The following is a 15,413-nucleotide window of genomic DNA, read 5'->3' as shown; positions in this document are numbered from 1 at the left end:
ACAAAGGTAACATGCTTTATTGAATTAAGATGCCATACCAATGTTTTTGAAAATTCTTCTGAAGTGTACCTGTTAGTTTTAAGTTTGTTGCCAGCATAATTACTGTTCATTTGAAAGTGACCTATTCTCTTTGGCTGTTCTATCTTTGGGGTTTAGTAGTTTTACAATAGTGTGTCTAAACGTGGACTTCTCTTTGTATCATCTGGTATAATATGTTACTTGTATCTGTTGAGTTGGCTTTTTCATCAATTCTGGAAAAACTCCCAGCATTATCTTTTCAAATATAGTTGTTCCATGCTGTCTTTTCTCCTTAGAGTACTCCATTCTCATTTTGTCTTCAATACCTTTTAACCTAGTTTTGTATTTTTCTCTTCTTCGTCCCTCTGGGCATTACTTTAGGTAATTTCTTCAGATAGGTCTTCAATGTCATTCAATTCTCTCTTAAGCTCTGCCTAATTTTCAAGCCCATTTTTAAAGTATCTCTTATTTATTTATTTGTCTGGACCTCAGATATCCTTAGTTGATGGCACACAGTCATAATTAGTTCTTGTAAAACCCTCTAATTTGTTTATTGTCTTTTGCTCCTGTTTCCCCTTCCTAGTCCCCACGCTAGGTAGCCAAACAGATGTGTTTAATAATGTATATTCTTTTGTTTGTATTTATTATCACAAATTTGTTTAGTTTCATTGTGTTTTTAAAAAGTAACCGTTTGCAATGGATTGGAGGTGTAAGAAAAATATTTACCATAGGCAGTTTGAGAAATGTTGCTGTACAGTGTTTCACCTTCCAGGATTAGCTTAGTTGATTGCTTTCTTTTTATGTCATTTAACTTGTCCCTTATGCTTGACTTTCCTGTAAACATGCAGTTAGTTTGATTAGATTCAGATTCAGTTTTTTTTTTAGGCAGTAATATTTTTTAGGTGATACTGTTCTTCCACATTTATTGATGGTGAAATTGATTGTTGGGTTTGGGTGTGTTGACTTGATCCCATCATTATAAAGCTCCGCATAAACCTTTTCCTCTAGCCTTTTAAACATCCATTTGTAGCCATTGCCTAGTCTGTTTATTGCATTTGGGATTATGAAGAGATGAATTAAAAATTTTAATATCCTTCTGTACTTATTAACTGGAATTCTTATCTAAAGAACTTTTCATCAGTAATTATTTTGTTACAAAGTATATTTTGTAAATAAAGGGCAAGATAAATTTTTCTTTTTTAATGACAAAGCTTTATCAAAATATAACAGAGGCTTAATCACATCATATACCATGCTCATGAATTGGAAATTTCAATATTATTAAGGACAGTGTTCCCCGGATTGAGATATATATATATATAATTAAATTTAAAGTTCCAGGATACATGTGCAGGATGTGCAGGTTTGTACATAGGTAAACATGTGCCACAGTGGTTTGCTGCACCTATCAACCCATCACCTAGATATTAAGCCCCACATGCATTATTTATCCTGATGCTCTCCCTTCACCACCACCCCCCCCACCCCCCGACCCTAGCAGGCCCCAGTGTGTCTGGTTCCCCTGCCTGTGTCCACGTGTTCTCATTGTTCAGCTCCTACTTATTTTAAGTGAGAACATGAGGTGTTTGGTTTTCTGTTCTTGCATTAGTTTGCTGAGAATAATGGCTTTTAGTCTCATCCATGTACCTGCAAAGGACATGATATTGTTCCTTTTTATGACCACATAGTATTCTATGGTGTTATATGTACCACATTTTCTTTATCCAGTCTATCATTGATGGGCATTTGGGTTGATTCCATGTCTTTGCTATTGTGAACATACACATGCATGTATCTTTATAATAGAATGATTTATATTCCTTTGGGTGTATACCAGTAATTGGATTTTGCTGTGACACATGGTATATCTGATTCTAGGTCTTTGAGGAATTGCTACATTGTCTTCGCATAGGAGTATTCCTATTTCTCCACAGCCTCACCAGCATCTGTTGTTTCTTGACTTTTTAAATGATTGCCATTCTGACTGGCCTGAGATGGTATCTCATTGTGGTTTTAATTTGCATTTCTCTAATCATCAGTGATGTTGCGCCCTTTTATGTTCGCTGGCCACATACATGTCTTCTTTTGAAAAGTGCCTGTCATGTCCTTGGGTAGGATAAATTCTTGATATTTTTCCTTTAATTGATCAATTCTCAGAGTAGTTGATCTGAGAATCAATAGTAGTTAGTGCCCTGCTAACCCTCCAGTGAGTGGTATGTTTTGTTTTTGTCTTTAGTATTATTTGATCTTTTGTTTTTTTTAAAAAAATCTATTTGATTTGTGTTTAGTCCTTCACAGTCTTCATTCATTTGATGCTCACTTGTCCCATTTAAGCCGGTGCCCTTCAACTTGGCTTTTGTCCTTTTGATATTATCCCATTACTTATTGACAGATTCCTGTGAGGTTTCTTGGGCTTATTTGGTGGAGTTTCTGTTCCAGACCAGAGGTTCGTCTACTTTTTTCATCTTTTCATAAAACTAACTTTTAGTTTTCTTGTGCCTCTCTCGTATGCTTTTCTTTTTTTTTTTTTTTAAATTTTTGCTCTTAGTTTATTAGTTTTCAGTCTTTCTTCTTTTGTAGTATAAGTGTCTAAGGTGGCCAGGTGCAGTGTCTCATGCCTGTAATCCCAGCACTTTGAGAGGCTGAGATGGGCAGAAGACTTGAGGTCATTGAGACAGCCTGGCCAAAATGGTGAAACCCTCACTCTTCTAAAAAAGCTTCTAAAGTTAACTGAGCCTGATGGTGCACGCCTGTAGTCCCAGCTACTTGGGAGGCTGAGGCAGGAGAATTGCTTGAACCTGGGAGACGGAGGTTGCAGTGAGCCAAGATAGCATCACTGCACCCTAGCCTGGGTGACAGAGCGAGACTCCATCTCAAAAAAAAAAAAAAAAAAAAAGGTGTTTCCAAGATGGCCGAATAGGAACAGCTCCAGTCTGCAGCTCCCAGTGTGAGCAACACAGAAGATAGGTGATTTCTGCATTTCCAACTGAGCTTTGAAGAGAGCAGTGGTTCTCCCAGCACGGAGTTTGAGATGTGAGAATGGACAGACTGTCTCCTCAAGTGGGTCCCTGACCCCTAAGTAGCCTAACTGGGAGGCACCCCCCAGTAGGGGCAGACTGACAACTCACACGGCCAGGTACCCTACTGAGACGAAACTTCCAGAGGAACAATCAGGCAGCAACATTTGCTGTTCAGCAACATTCACTGTTCTGCAGCCTCCGCTGCTGATACCCAGGCAAACAGGGTCTGGAGTGGACCTCCAGCAAACTCCAACAGACCTGCAGCTCGGGGTCCTGACTGTTAGAAGGAAAACTAACAAACAGAAAGGACATCCACACCAAAACCCATCTGTACGTCACCATCATCAAAGACCAAAGGTAGATAAAACCACAAAGATGGGGGAACAGAAAAGCTGAAAATTTTAAAAATCAGAGCGCTTCTCCTCCTCCAAAGGAACGTGGCTCCTCACCAGCAATGTAACAAAGCTGGATGGAGAATGACTTTGATGAGTTGAGAGAAGAAGGCTTCAGACAACCAAACTTCTCCGAGCTAAAGCAGGAAGTTCGAACCCATCGCAAAGAAGCTAAAAACCTTGAAAAAAGTTTAGACGAATGGCTAACTAGAATAACCAATGTAGAGAAGTCCTTAAATGACCTGATGGAGCTGAAAACCATGGCACGAGAACTACGTGACGAATGCACAAGCTTCAGTAGCTGATTCAATCAACTGGAAGAAAGGGTATCAGTGATTGAAGATCAAATGAATGAAATGAGGCGAGAAGAGAAGTTTAGAGAAAAAAGAATAAAAAGAAATGAGCAAAGCCTCCAAGAAATATGGGACTATGTGAAAAGACCAAATCTGCATCTAATTGGTGTACCTGAAAGTGACTGGCAGAATGGAACCAAGTTGGAAAACACTCTTCAGGATATTATCCAGGAGAACTTCCCCAACCTAGCAAGGCAGGCCAACATTCAAATTCAGGAAATACAGAGAATGCCACAAAGATACTCCTCCAGAAGAGCAACTCCAAGACACATAATTGTCAGATTCACCAAAGTTGAAATGAAGGAAAAAATGTTAAGGGCAGCCAGAGAGAAAGGTCAGGTTACCCACAAAGGGAAGCCCATCAGACTAACAGCTGATCTCTCGGCAGAAACTCTACAAGCCAGGAGTGGGGGCCGATATTCAACATTCTTAAAGAAAAGAATTTTCAACCCAGAATTTCATATCCAGCCAAACTAAGCTTCATAATGAAGGAGAAATAAAATCCTTTACAGACAAGCAAATGCTGAGAGATTTTGTCACCACCAGGCCTGCCCTAAAAGAGCTCCTGAAGGGAGCACTAAACATGGAAAGGAACAACCGGTACCAGCCACTGCAAAAAACATGCCAAATTGTAAAGACCATCAAGGCTAGGAAGAAACTGCATCAACTAATGAGCAAAATAACCAGCTAACATCATAATGACAGGATCAAATTCACACATGACAATATTAACCTTAAATGTAGATGGGCTAAATGCTCCAATTAAAAGACACAGACTGGCAAATTGGATAAAGAGTCAAGATCCATCAGTGTGCTGTATTCAGGAGACCCATCTCACGTGCAGAGACACACACAGGCTCAAAATCAAAGGATGGAGGAAGATCTACCAAGTGAATGGAAAACAAAAAAAGGCAGGGGTTGCAATCCTAGTCTCTGATTAAACAGACTTTAAACCAACAAAGATCAAAAGAGACAAAGAAGGCCATTACATAATGGTTAAAGGGATCAATTCAACAAGAAGAGCTAACTATCCTAAATACATATGCACCCAATACAGGAGCACCCAGGTTCATAAAGCAAGTCCTTAGAGACCTACAAAGAGACTTAGACTCCCACACAATAATAATGGGAGACTTTAACACCCCACTGTCAACATTAGACAGATCCACGAGACAGAAAGTTAACAAGGATATCCAGGAATTGAACTCAGCTCTGCACCAAGCAGACCTAATAGACATCTACAGAACTCTCCACCCCAAATCAACAGAATATACATTCTTCTCAGAACCACATTGCACTTATTCCAAAATTGACCACATAGTTGGAAGTAAAGCACTCCTCAGCAAATGTGAAAGAACAGAAATTATAACAAACTGTCTCTCAGACCACAATGCAATCAAACTACGACTCAGGATTAAGAAACTTACTCAAAACTGCTCAACTACATGGAAGCTGAACAACCTGCTCCTGAATGACTACTGGGTACATAACGAAATGAAGGCAGAAATAAAGATGCTCTTTGAAACCAATGAGAACAAAGACACAACATACCAGAATCTCTGGGACACATTCAAAGCAGTGTGTAGAGGGAAATTTATAGCACTAAATACCCACAAGAGAAATCAGGAAAGATCTAAAATTGACACCCTAACATCACAATGAAACGAACTAAAGAAGCAAGAGCAAACACATTCAAAAGCTAGCAGAAGGCAAGAAATAACTAAGATTAGAGCAGAACTGAAGAGACACAAAAAAGCCTTCAAAAAAGCAATGAATCCAGGAGCTGTTTTTTTGAAAACATAACAAAATTGATAGACCACTAGCAAGACTAATAAGAAAAGAGAGAAGAATCAAATAGAATCAATAAAAAATGATAAAGGGGATATCACCACTGATCCCACAGAAATACAAACTGCCACCAGAGAATACTATAAACACCTCTACGCAAATAAACTAGAAAATCTAGAAGAAATGGATAAATTCTTGGACACATACACCCTCCCAAGACTAAACCAGGAAGAAGTGGAATCTCTGAATAGACCAATAACAGGCTCTGAAATTGAGGCAATAATTAATAGCTTACCAACCAAAAAAAGTCCAGGACCAGACGGACTCACAGCTGAATTCTACCAGAGGTACAAGGAGGAGCTGGTACCATTCCTTCTGAAACTATTCCAATCAATAGAAAAAGAGGGAATCCTCCCTAACTCATTTTATGAGGCCAGCATCATCCTGATACCAAAGCCTGGCAGAGACACAACAAAAAAAGAGAATTTTGTACCAATATCCCTGATGAACATCACTGCAAAAATCCTCAATAAAATACTGGCAAACTGAATCCAGCAGCACATCAAAAAGCTTATCCACCATGATCAAGTGGGCTTCATCCCTGCGATGCAAGGCTGGTTCAACATATGCAAATCAATAAACGTAATCCAGCATATAAACAGAACCAAAGACAAAAACCACATGATTATCTCAATAGATGCAGAAAAGGCCTTTGACAAAATTCAACAGCCCTTCATGCTAAAACCTCTCAATAAATTAGGTATTGATGAGACGTATCTCAAAATAATAAGAGCTATTTATGACAAACCCACAGCCAATATCATAATGAATGGGCAAAAACTGGAAGCATTCCCTTTGAAAACTGGCACAGGACAGGGATGCCCTCTCTCACCACTCCTATTCAAATAGTGTTGGAAGTTCTGGCCAGGGCAATCAGGCAAGAGAAAGAAATAAAGGGTATTCAATCAGGTAAAGAGGAAGTCAAACTGTCCCTGTTTGCAGATGACATGATTGTATATTTAGAAAACCCCATCGTCCCAGCCCCAAATCTCCTTAAGCTGATAAGCAACTTCAGCAAAGTCTCAGGATACAAAATGAATGTGCAAAAATCACAAGCATTCTTACATGCCAATAACAGACAGAGAGCCAAATCGTGAGTGAACTCCCATTCACAATTGCTTCAAAGAATAAAATACCTAGGAATCCAACTTACAAGGGATGTGAAGGACCTCTTCAAGGAAAACCACAAACCACTGCTCAATGAAATAAAAGAGGATACAAACAAATGGAATAACATTCCATGCTCATGGATAGGAAGAATCAATATTGTGAAAATGGCCATACTGCCTAAGGTAATTTATAGATTCAGTGCCATCCCCATCAAGCTACCAATGACTTTCTTCACAGAGTTGGAAAAAACTACTTTAAAGTTCATATGGAACCAAAAAAGAGCCCGCATCACCAAGTCAATCCTAAGCCAAAAGAACAAAGCTGGAGGCATCATGCTACCTGACTTCAAACTATACTACAAGGCTACAGTAACCAAAACAGCATGGTACTGGTGCCAAAACAGAGATATAGACCAATGGAACAGAACAGAGCCCTCAGAAATAATACCACACATCTACAACCATCTGATCTTTGACAAGCCTGACAAAAACAAGAAATGGGGAAAGGATTCCCTATTTAACAAATGGTGCTGGGAAAACTGGCTAGCCATATGTAGAAAGCTAAAACTGGATCCCTTCCTTATACTTTATACAAAAATTAATTCAAGAGGATTAAAGACTTAAATGTTAGACCTAAAACCATAAAAACCCTAGAAGAAAACCTAGGCAATACCATTCAGGACATAGGCATGGGCAAGGACTTCATGTCTGAAGCACCAAAAGCAATGGCAACAAAATCCAAAATTGACAAATGGGATCTAATTAAACTAAAGAGCATCTGTGCAGCAAAAAAAAAAAAAAAACAACTACCATTACAGTGAACAGGCAACCTACAGAATGGGAGAAAATTTTTGCACTCTACTCATCTGACAAAGGGCTGATGTCCAGAATCTACAAAAAAACTCAAACAAATTTACAAGAAAAAAAAAAAACAACCCCATCAAAAAGTGGGTGAAAGATATGAACAGACAATTCTCAAAAGAAGACATTTATGCAGCCAAAAAACACATGAAAAAGTGCTCATCATCACTGGCCATCAGAGAAATGGAAATCAAAACCACAATGAGACACCATCTCACACCAGTTAGAATGGCGATCATTTAAAAAGTCAGGAAACAACAGGTGCTGGAGAGGATGTGGAGAAATAGGTACACTTTTACACTGTTGGTGGGACTGTAAACTAGTTCAACCATTGTGGTAGACAGTGTGGCGATTCCTCAGGGATCTAGAACTAGAAATACCATTTGACCTAGCCATCCCATTACTGGATATATACCCAAAGGAATATAAATCATGCTGCTATAAAGACACATGCACGTGTATGTTTATTGCGGCACTACTCACAATAGCAAAGACTTGGAACCAACCCAAATGTCCATCAACGATAGACTGGATTAAGAAAATGTGGCACATATAGACCATGGGATACTATGCAGCCATAAAAAAGGATGAGTTCATGTCCTTTGTAGGGACATGGATGAAGCTGGAAACCATTCTCAGCCAACTATTGCAAGGACAAAAAACCAAACACTGCATGTTGTCACTCATAGGTGGGAATTGAACAATGAGAACACCTGGACACAGGAAGGGGAACATCACATACCGGGGCCTGTCGTGGGGTGGGGAGATGTGGGAGGGATAGCATTAGGAGATATACTTAATGTAAATGATGACTTAATGGGTGCAGCACACCAACATGGGGCATGTATACATATGTAACAAACCTGCACGTTGTGCACATGTACCCTAGAACTTAAGGTCTAATATAAGAAAGTATATAAAAACATTCCAGAGAAGTTTATGGAAAGAGATGACATGTAAACCCTGCTGAATAATAGTTTCATTTGTTAGAGTTAAATTGTCTTCCAGAAAAAAAAAAAAAGCATTTAAGGCTCTAAGTATCTCTTGAAGTACCACTTTTCCTGAATCCCAGCGTTTTTATATGCATTATTTTTATGTGTTTGTAGTTTGATATGTTGTATTTATAAGTAGTTTTAGCTTTCCATTATGAATTCTTCTTTGACTCATGAGTTATTTAGGTAAGTGTTTAAAAATTTACAGTAGTTTGTATATGCAAATATTATGTTGTTAGAGTTGGTGTTCATGTCATTTTTACATACACAGGGGCAATTTCCCCAACTAAATTGTATATTCCTTAAAGCAGCACTCTTAAATTTTATTTCTGTGTCAATTTCTTTACTGTGTTTCCTGGCATGGAATACATGGCATAAAATTTATGTTATATAATTAAATGAAATATTATTATACTCTCTATTTTTTAGGCATACAAGAATTAAATTCTGAATAAGTCTACAGGTAGGATGGACAGTTATTTTAAAGCAGCTGTCAGTGACTTGGACAAACTCCTTGATGATTTTGAACAGAACCCAGGTTTGTTGATTTTCCATTTTTGCCACTAATGGAATTTAAAAATATCTGTAATTAAGTCATCTCAGGTATACAGTAATATTAGCAAAATTTTCTTTCAATTTTGGTCACATTGTTATCTTCTGCAAAAAGTTCATTTATTTCATAATAAGATGTTAGTTGATTCTTAGACTGAATGGGACCCATAGTCAGAAACAGAAGTAAGGAACCTAGAAGGTTTTTTTCTAGATACAAATTAGCTATAAGACAGACATTTCTTTTCTTTTCTTTTTTTTTATTTTTGAGACAAAGTCTCATTCTGTCTCCCAGGCTGAAGTGCAGTGGCACAATCAGAGCTCACTGCAGCCTCAACCTCCTAGGCTCAAGCATTTCTCCCACTTCAGCCTCCAAGTGGGACCATAGGTGCATGCCACCATGCTGGCTAATTTTTCAGTTATTTGTAGAGACAGGATCTTCCTATGTTGCCCAGGCTGGTCTCGAATTCCGGGGTTCAAGTGATCCTCCTGCCTCAGCCTACCAAAATGTTCGGATTACAGGCATGAGTCATGTACTTGGCCCCAGAAAGACCAACATGTGAGCAAGCTAAAAGCAACTTGAGGGTTCTGCATGAATTGGTATTTCATTACAACAAGAGATGGTATTTTATTTTATTATTATTTCTTTTTTGAGATGGAGTTTCACTATTGTTGCCCAGGCTGGACTGCAGTGGCGCCATGTCAGCTCACTGCAACCTCCGCTTCCCGGGTTCAAGCAATTCTTCTGCCTCAGCCTCCCAAGGAGCTGGGATTACAGGCGCCCACCACTATGCCTGGCTAATTTTTTGTTTGTTTGTTTGTTTCTGAGATGGAGTCTCACTCTCTTGTCCAGGCTGGAGTACAGTGGCGCGATCTCGGCTCACTGTAACTTCTGCCTCCCAGGTTCAAGCGATTCTCCTGCCTCAGCCTCCCGAGTAGCTGGGACTACAGGTGCCCACCACCATGCCCAGCTAATTTTTGTATTTTTGGTAGAAACGGGTTTCACCATATTGGCTAGGCTGGTCTCGAACTCCTGGCCTTGTGATCCACCCATCTTGGCCTCCCAAAGTGCTGGGATTACAGGCGTGAGCCACCAGGCCCGGCCTAATTTTTGTATTTTTGGTACAGATGGGGTTTCACCATGTTGGCCAGGCTAGTCTTAAATTCCTGGCCTCAGGTTATCCGCCTGCCTCAGCCTCCCAAAGGGCTGGGATGATAGGCATGAGCTACCACGCCTGGGTGTTATTTTCTTTAAAATGAAGACTAGGAAACTGGAAGTCAGAACAAAGATGTTAGATTATTTTTTAGCTCTTCCTTAGACTGGTTTTTATAGTGCAACTAAGTTTCTTTTTTTTCTAAGTGACAGGGTCTTGCTCTTTCACCCTAGCCGGAGTGCAGTGGTGCAGTCATAGCTCACTGCAGCCTTGAATTCCTGCACTCAGGCAATCCCCTCACCTCAGCCTTCTGAGTAGCTGGGACCACAAGTGTGCGCCACCATGCCCGGCTAATTTAAAAATATATATATATTTTTTACAGATGGAGTCTCACTGTGTTGCTCAGGCTGGTCGTGAACTCCTGGTCTCAAGTTATCCTCCCACCATGGCTTCCCAAAGTGCTGGGATTACAGTTGTAAGCCACCATTCCTGGCCACAACTAAGTTATTTTTTTGAGTGGAATTTTTATCACTTTATGATATCTACATTCAAAAGTAAAACCCAGAAAGTACTTTAAAGTCAAATAAAAATAGCTTTGGGTTCTCTGTCCTGCTGCCTTGTGAAGAAGGTGTTTCTCCCTTGCCTTCTGCCATGATTGTAAGTTTCCTGAGGCCTCCCTAGCCATGCAGAACTATTGGCTTCTCTTATCTGGATGTGGCTGTGGCCACCAACAGCTCCAGATTCACACTGCCACCTGAGAAGTCTCCTTCCTTTCTTCAAATTTCGAGTATCAGGAGAATGCCTCTAAGTGGCCCATCTTGAAACAATCACATGCCCATCACCATGGCCATAGCGTGTGATGCTACTACAATTGGCAACCTCAATTAGAGCACCACAGGGGAGTGAGGGTAGGATCCAGGTGATAGAAAAATGAACAAGTAGAAAGCCAACTTGAGGAGTCCTCCCAAACAAAGGAAAGATCAAGGAGATCAAATTATCAGAGCAACTATGCATGAGATCAAGATCTAAGGACATTCATTTATGCAGTCAGTCATTTCTTGAACACTTAAGTTTCAGGAATTATTTTAAGCAATGGGGGTGTAAGTCAGGAAAAAAAAGAGACAAGGTCCCTGCACTTGTGACACTTACTTTCTAGTTAATTGAAACAGCCAATAATCACAAACAAGATAATTTCAGATAAAAATAAATGCTCTAAAGGAAATAAAAAAATAGTTTTGGAGGTTATTTGTTTTTCAAAAGGATAATCTATGTTCTTCAAAAAAAGTGTATTTAGTTTAGAAGTCTTGGGAAACATAATATGTTTAATAATTTTTATTTGATTTGAGTCTCCCGAATAACTGTTTCTCTATTTCAGATGAACAAGATTATCTCCAAGATGTACAAAATGCATATGATTCTAACCACTGCTCAGTTTCTTCAGAGTTGGCTTCCTCACAGCGAACTTCATTGCTCCCAAAAGACCAAGAATGTGTTAATAGTTGTGCCTCATCAGAAACAAGCTGTGGAACAAATGAGAGTTCCCTGAATGAAAAAACACTCAAGGGACTTACTTCTATACAAAATGAAAAAAATGTAACAGGACTTGATCTTCTTTCTTCTGTGGATGGTGGTACTTCAGATGAAATCCAGCCTTTATATATGGGACGATGTAGTAAACCTATCTGTGATCTGATAAGTGACATGGGTAACTTAGTTCATGCAACTAATAGTGAAGAAGATATTAAAAAATTATTGCCAGATGATTTTAAGTCTAATGCAGATTCCTTGATTGGATTAGATTTATCTTCAGTGTCAGATACTCCCTGTGTTTCTTCAACAGATCATGATAGTGATACTGTCAGAGAACAACAGAATGATATCAGTTCTGAATTACAAAATAGAGAAATCGGAGGAATCAAAGAATTGGGTATAAAAGTAGATACAACACTTTCAGATTCCTATAATTACAGTGGAACAGAAAATTTTAAGGATAAAAAGATCTTTAATCAGTTAGAATCGATTGTTGATTTTAACATGTCATCTGCTTTGACTCAACAAAGTTCCAAAATGTTTGATGCCAAAGACAAGCTACAACACAAGAGCCAGCCATGTAAATTACTAAAAGATGATGGCTTAGTAAAAGAGGAAGTAGATGTGGCAGTCGTAACTGCTGCAGAATGTTTAAAAGAAGAGGGCAAGATAAGTGCTTTGACCTGCAGCCTTCCGAAAAATGAAGATTTATGCTTAAATGATTTAAATTCAAGAGATGAAAATTTCAAATTACCTGACTTTTCCTTTCAGGAAGATAAGACTGTTATAAAACAATCTGTACAAGAAGACTCAAGAAATTTAGACCTTAAGGATAATGATGTAATCCAAGATTCCTCTTCAGCTTTACATGTTTCAAGTGAAGATGTACAGTCCACATTGTCCTGCCTTCCCGCATCTGGGTCTATGTGTGGATCATTAATTGAAAGTAAAGCACGGGGTGATTTTTTACCTCAGCATGACCATAAAGATAATATACAAGATGCAGTGACTATACATGAAGAAATACAGAACAATGTTGTTCTAGGTGGGGAACCATTCAGAGAGAATGATCTTTTGAAACAGGAAAAATGTAAAAGCATACTCCTTCAGTCATTAATTGAAGGGATGGAAGACAGAAAGATAGATCCTGACCAGACAGTAATCAGAGCTGAGTCTTTGGATGGTGGTGACACCAGTTCTACAGTTGTAGAATCTCAAGAGGGGCTTTCTGGCACTAATGTCCCAGAGTCTTCTGATTGTTGTGAAGGTTTTATTAATACTTTTTCAAGCAATGATATGGATGGACAAGACTTAGATTACTTTAATATTGATGAAGGCGCAAAAAGTGGCCCACTAATTAGTGATGCTGAACTTGATGCCTTTCTGACAGAACAGTATCTTCAGACCACTAGCATAAAGTCTTTTGAAGAAAATGTAAATGACTCTAAATCGCAAATGAATCAGATAGATATGAAAGGCTTAGATGATGGAAACATCAATAATATATATTTCAATGCAGAAGCAGGAGCTATTGGGGAAAGTCATGGTATTAATATAATTTGTGAAACAATTGATACACAAAATACAATAGAAAATGGCCTTTCTTTAGGAGAAAAAAGCACTATTCCAATTCAACAAGGGTTACCTACCAGTAAGTCTGAGATTACAAATCAATTGTCAGTCTCTGATATTAATAGTCAGTCTGTTGGAGGGGCCAGACCTAAGCAATTATTTAGCCTTCCATCAAGAACAAGGAGTTCAAAGGACCTGAATAAGCCAAATGTTCCAGATACAATAGAAAGTGAACCCAGCACAGCAGATACCGTTGTTCCAATCACTTGTGCTATAGATTCTACAGCTGATCCACAGGTTAGCTTCAACTCTAATTACATTGATATAGAAAGTAATTCTGAAGGTGGATCTAGTTTTGTAACTGCAAATGAAGATTCTGTACCTGAAAACACTTGCAAAGAAGGCTTGGTTTTGGGCCAGAAACAGCCTACTTGGGTTCCTGATTCAGAAGCTCCAAACTGTATGAACTGCCAAGTCAAATTTACTTTTACAAAACGGCGACACCATTGCCGAGCATGTGGGAAAGTAAGTTATAAAAATCTTTAAGTCTTTTGTTCTTTTGAGACATTTTAAACAAATACGATGTGATAGAAAAGGCTGATTAACAGATAATTACAAGATTGAGTTAGTTTAAAATCAGTGTTTTTCATCTGCCAGTCAGGGAAATATATAAAGCAGTGTCATTTTGCAGATTGCTTGATGGTTGAATAAATGTTACATTGTCAGGGGCATTAATTACATGCTGGGAAATGAGAAACAATTATTTAATTACTAATTTTGTGACAAGAATATTTGTTCTTATCTCTCTAGTATTGACACATTAAATATTCCAGATTTGGTCAGATTCCCCTTTGTCCTTGAACATTTAATTTCAAGACCAGTCTACAGCTGGTGTTGTGATCAATGCCCAGGGAAGCACTCCAGAGCAAATTGGCTTCCACAGCATTCAGAATACTGAAGCTGACCTTGAGTTCTGACTGACAACAGTCAAGATAAAAAGATTGTCTATAAATTCTAAGGGTTGCCCATAGAAATCCTATTACATTTTTATTCAGATTTTTCAGTAATATGTTGGTTTCAGATCAGTCCTATTTTTTTAACAAAATAACATTTTACTTTAAAAAGTTTTAAATGAAGAACTACAGAGAACTTTTTAATATTATGAACTTATTCATTAAAGGTAGTTTTTGTTCCCTTTCCAATGAACAGAATTGATTTAAAGGAATTCTCCTTATCAGAAATACGGTATCAAATTGCAGAAACCTCATTTAAGTTCCAAAAAAAAGAATCATTTAAGAATTCCACCTATGATTATGGTGATTAGGAAATGATTTATACAATAAGGAAAAAGAATTTTGGTTAATTAGGTTTAGGACCTCCCCACACTGCCTCTAGTAGGTGTAAGTATTCTTGAAAACAAAAACAAATTTGATATTTTATTCTTTATAGGTATTTTGTGGTGTCTGTTGTAATAGGAAGTGTAAACTGCAATATCTAGAAAAGGAAGCAAGAGTATGTGTAGTCTGCTATGAAACTATTAGTAAAGGTGAGTATTAACTTGATATATTTTCTTCCAGTAATTGAATATATCTTAAAATTAATTGGATTGTGACAAAGATAAACTTCTTTATTTTCTTAAGGCAAGGACCTAGTGTTGAATTATCTGGCTTAGGTGGGACATCCCAAGGCTTGGTTTCTCTTCTTTTTGTTCCACTCTCACAATTAATACTACCAATCTGGAAAGGAAGCATTCAGTTTCTGGAGTGGCAGTTCATTAACTTTTAACAGGTACTAAGTCCCTAAATGCTGCATTTCATCTGCCTATTTGTTTTTGTTATCATCATTGTCATGTTAATCATCTTAATCTAAACAAACACTTGTAGATACCTACCAATAAGTAGTACTCAATATTATGTATTAATAGCATAGGGCAAGATAATAGTTCACACCCTTTAGAAAATAATGACCTTAAATGAGAGTACAAGATAAGGTGGTAATATTTATGATTTTATAAA

General features: G+C 38.2%; 1 protein-coding gene across 6 annotated transcripts in view; it reads left to right on the top strand.

Moving 5' to 3' along the window:
- Positions 1-15,413, top strand: part of ZFYVE16 (zinc finger FYVE-type containing 16) — a 75,029-nt gene that overhangs the window by 19,843 nt on the left and 39,773 nt on the right. For 5 of the 6 annotated variants that reach the window (XR_009214130.1, XM_032156948.2, XM_032156945.2 and 2 more), the window contains 3 exons: positions 9,023-9,131; positions 11,672-13,923; positions 14,848-14,944. Coding sequence is in view for 5 of the 6 variants with exons in the window: in XM_032156948.2 (XP_032012839.1) it covers positions 9,062-9,131; positions 11,672-13,923; positions 14,848-14,944 (2,419 nt within the window). In the remaining variant the exon portion in view is untranslated. Of the gene's footprint in view, positions 1-2,344; positions 2,465-9,022; positions 9,132-11,671; positions 13,924-14,847; positions 14,945-15,413 lie in introns of those variants that run through there. The other variant, XM_032156947.2, reaches the window with a different exon arrangement.

This window comes from Hylobates moloch, unplaced genomic scaffold (genome assembly GCF_009828535.3).
Source record: "Hylobates moloch isolate HMO894 unplaced genomic scaffold, HMol_V3 SCAFFOLD_6, whole genome shotgun sequence".
NCBI classification, from domain to species: Eukaryota; Metazoa; Chordata; class Mammalia; order Primates; family Hylobatidae; genus Hylobates; species Hylobates moloch.
This window is presented reverse-complemented; position numbering and strand designations above follow the sequence as displayed.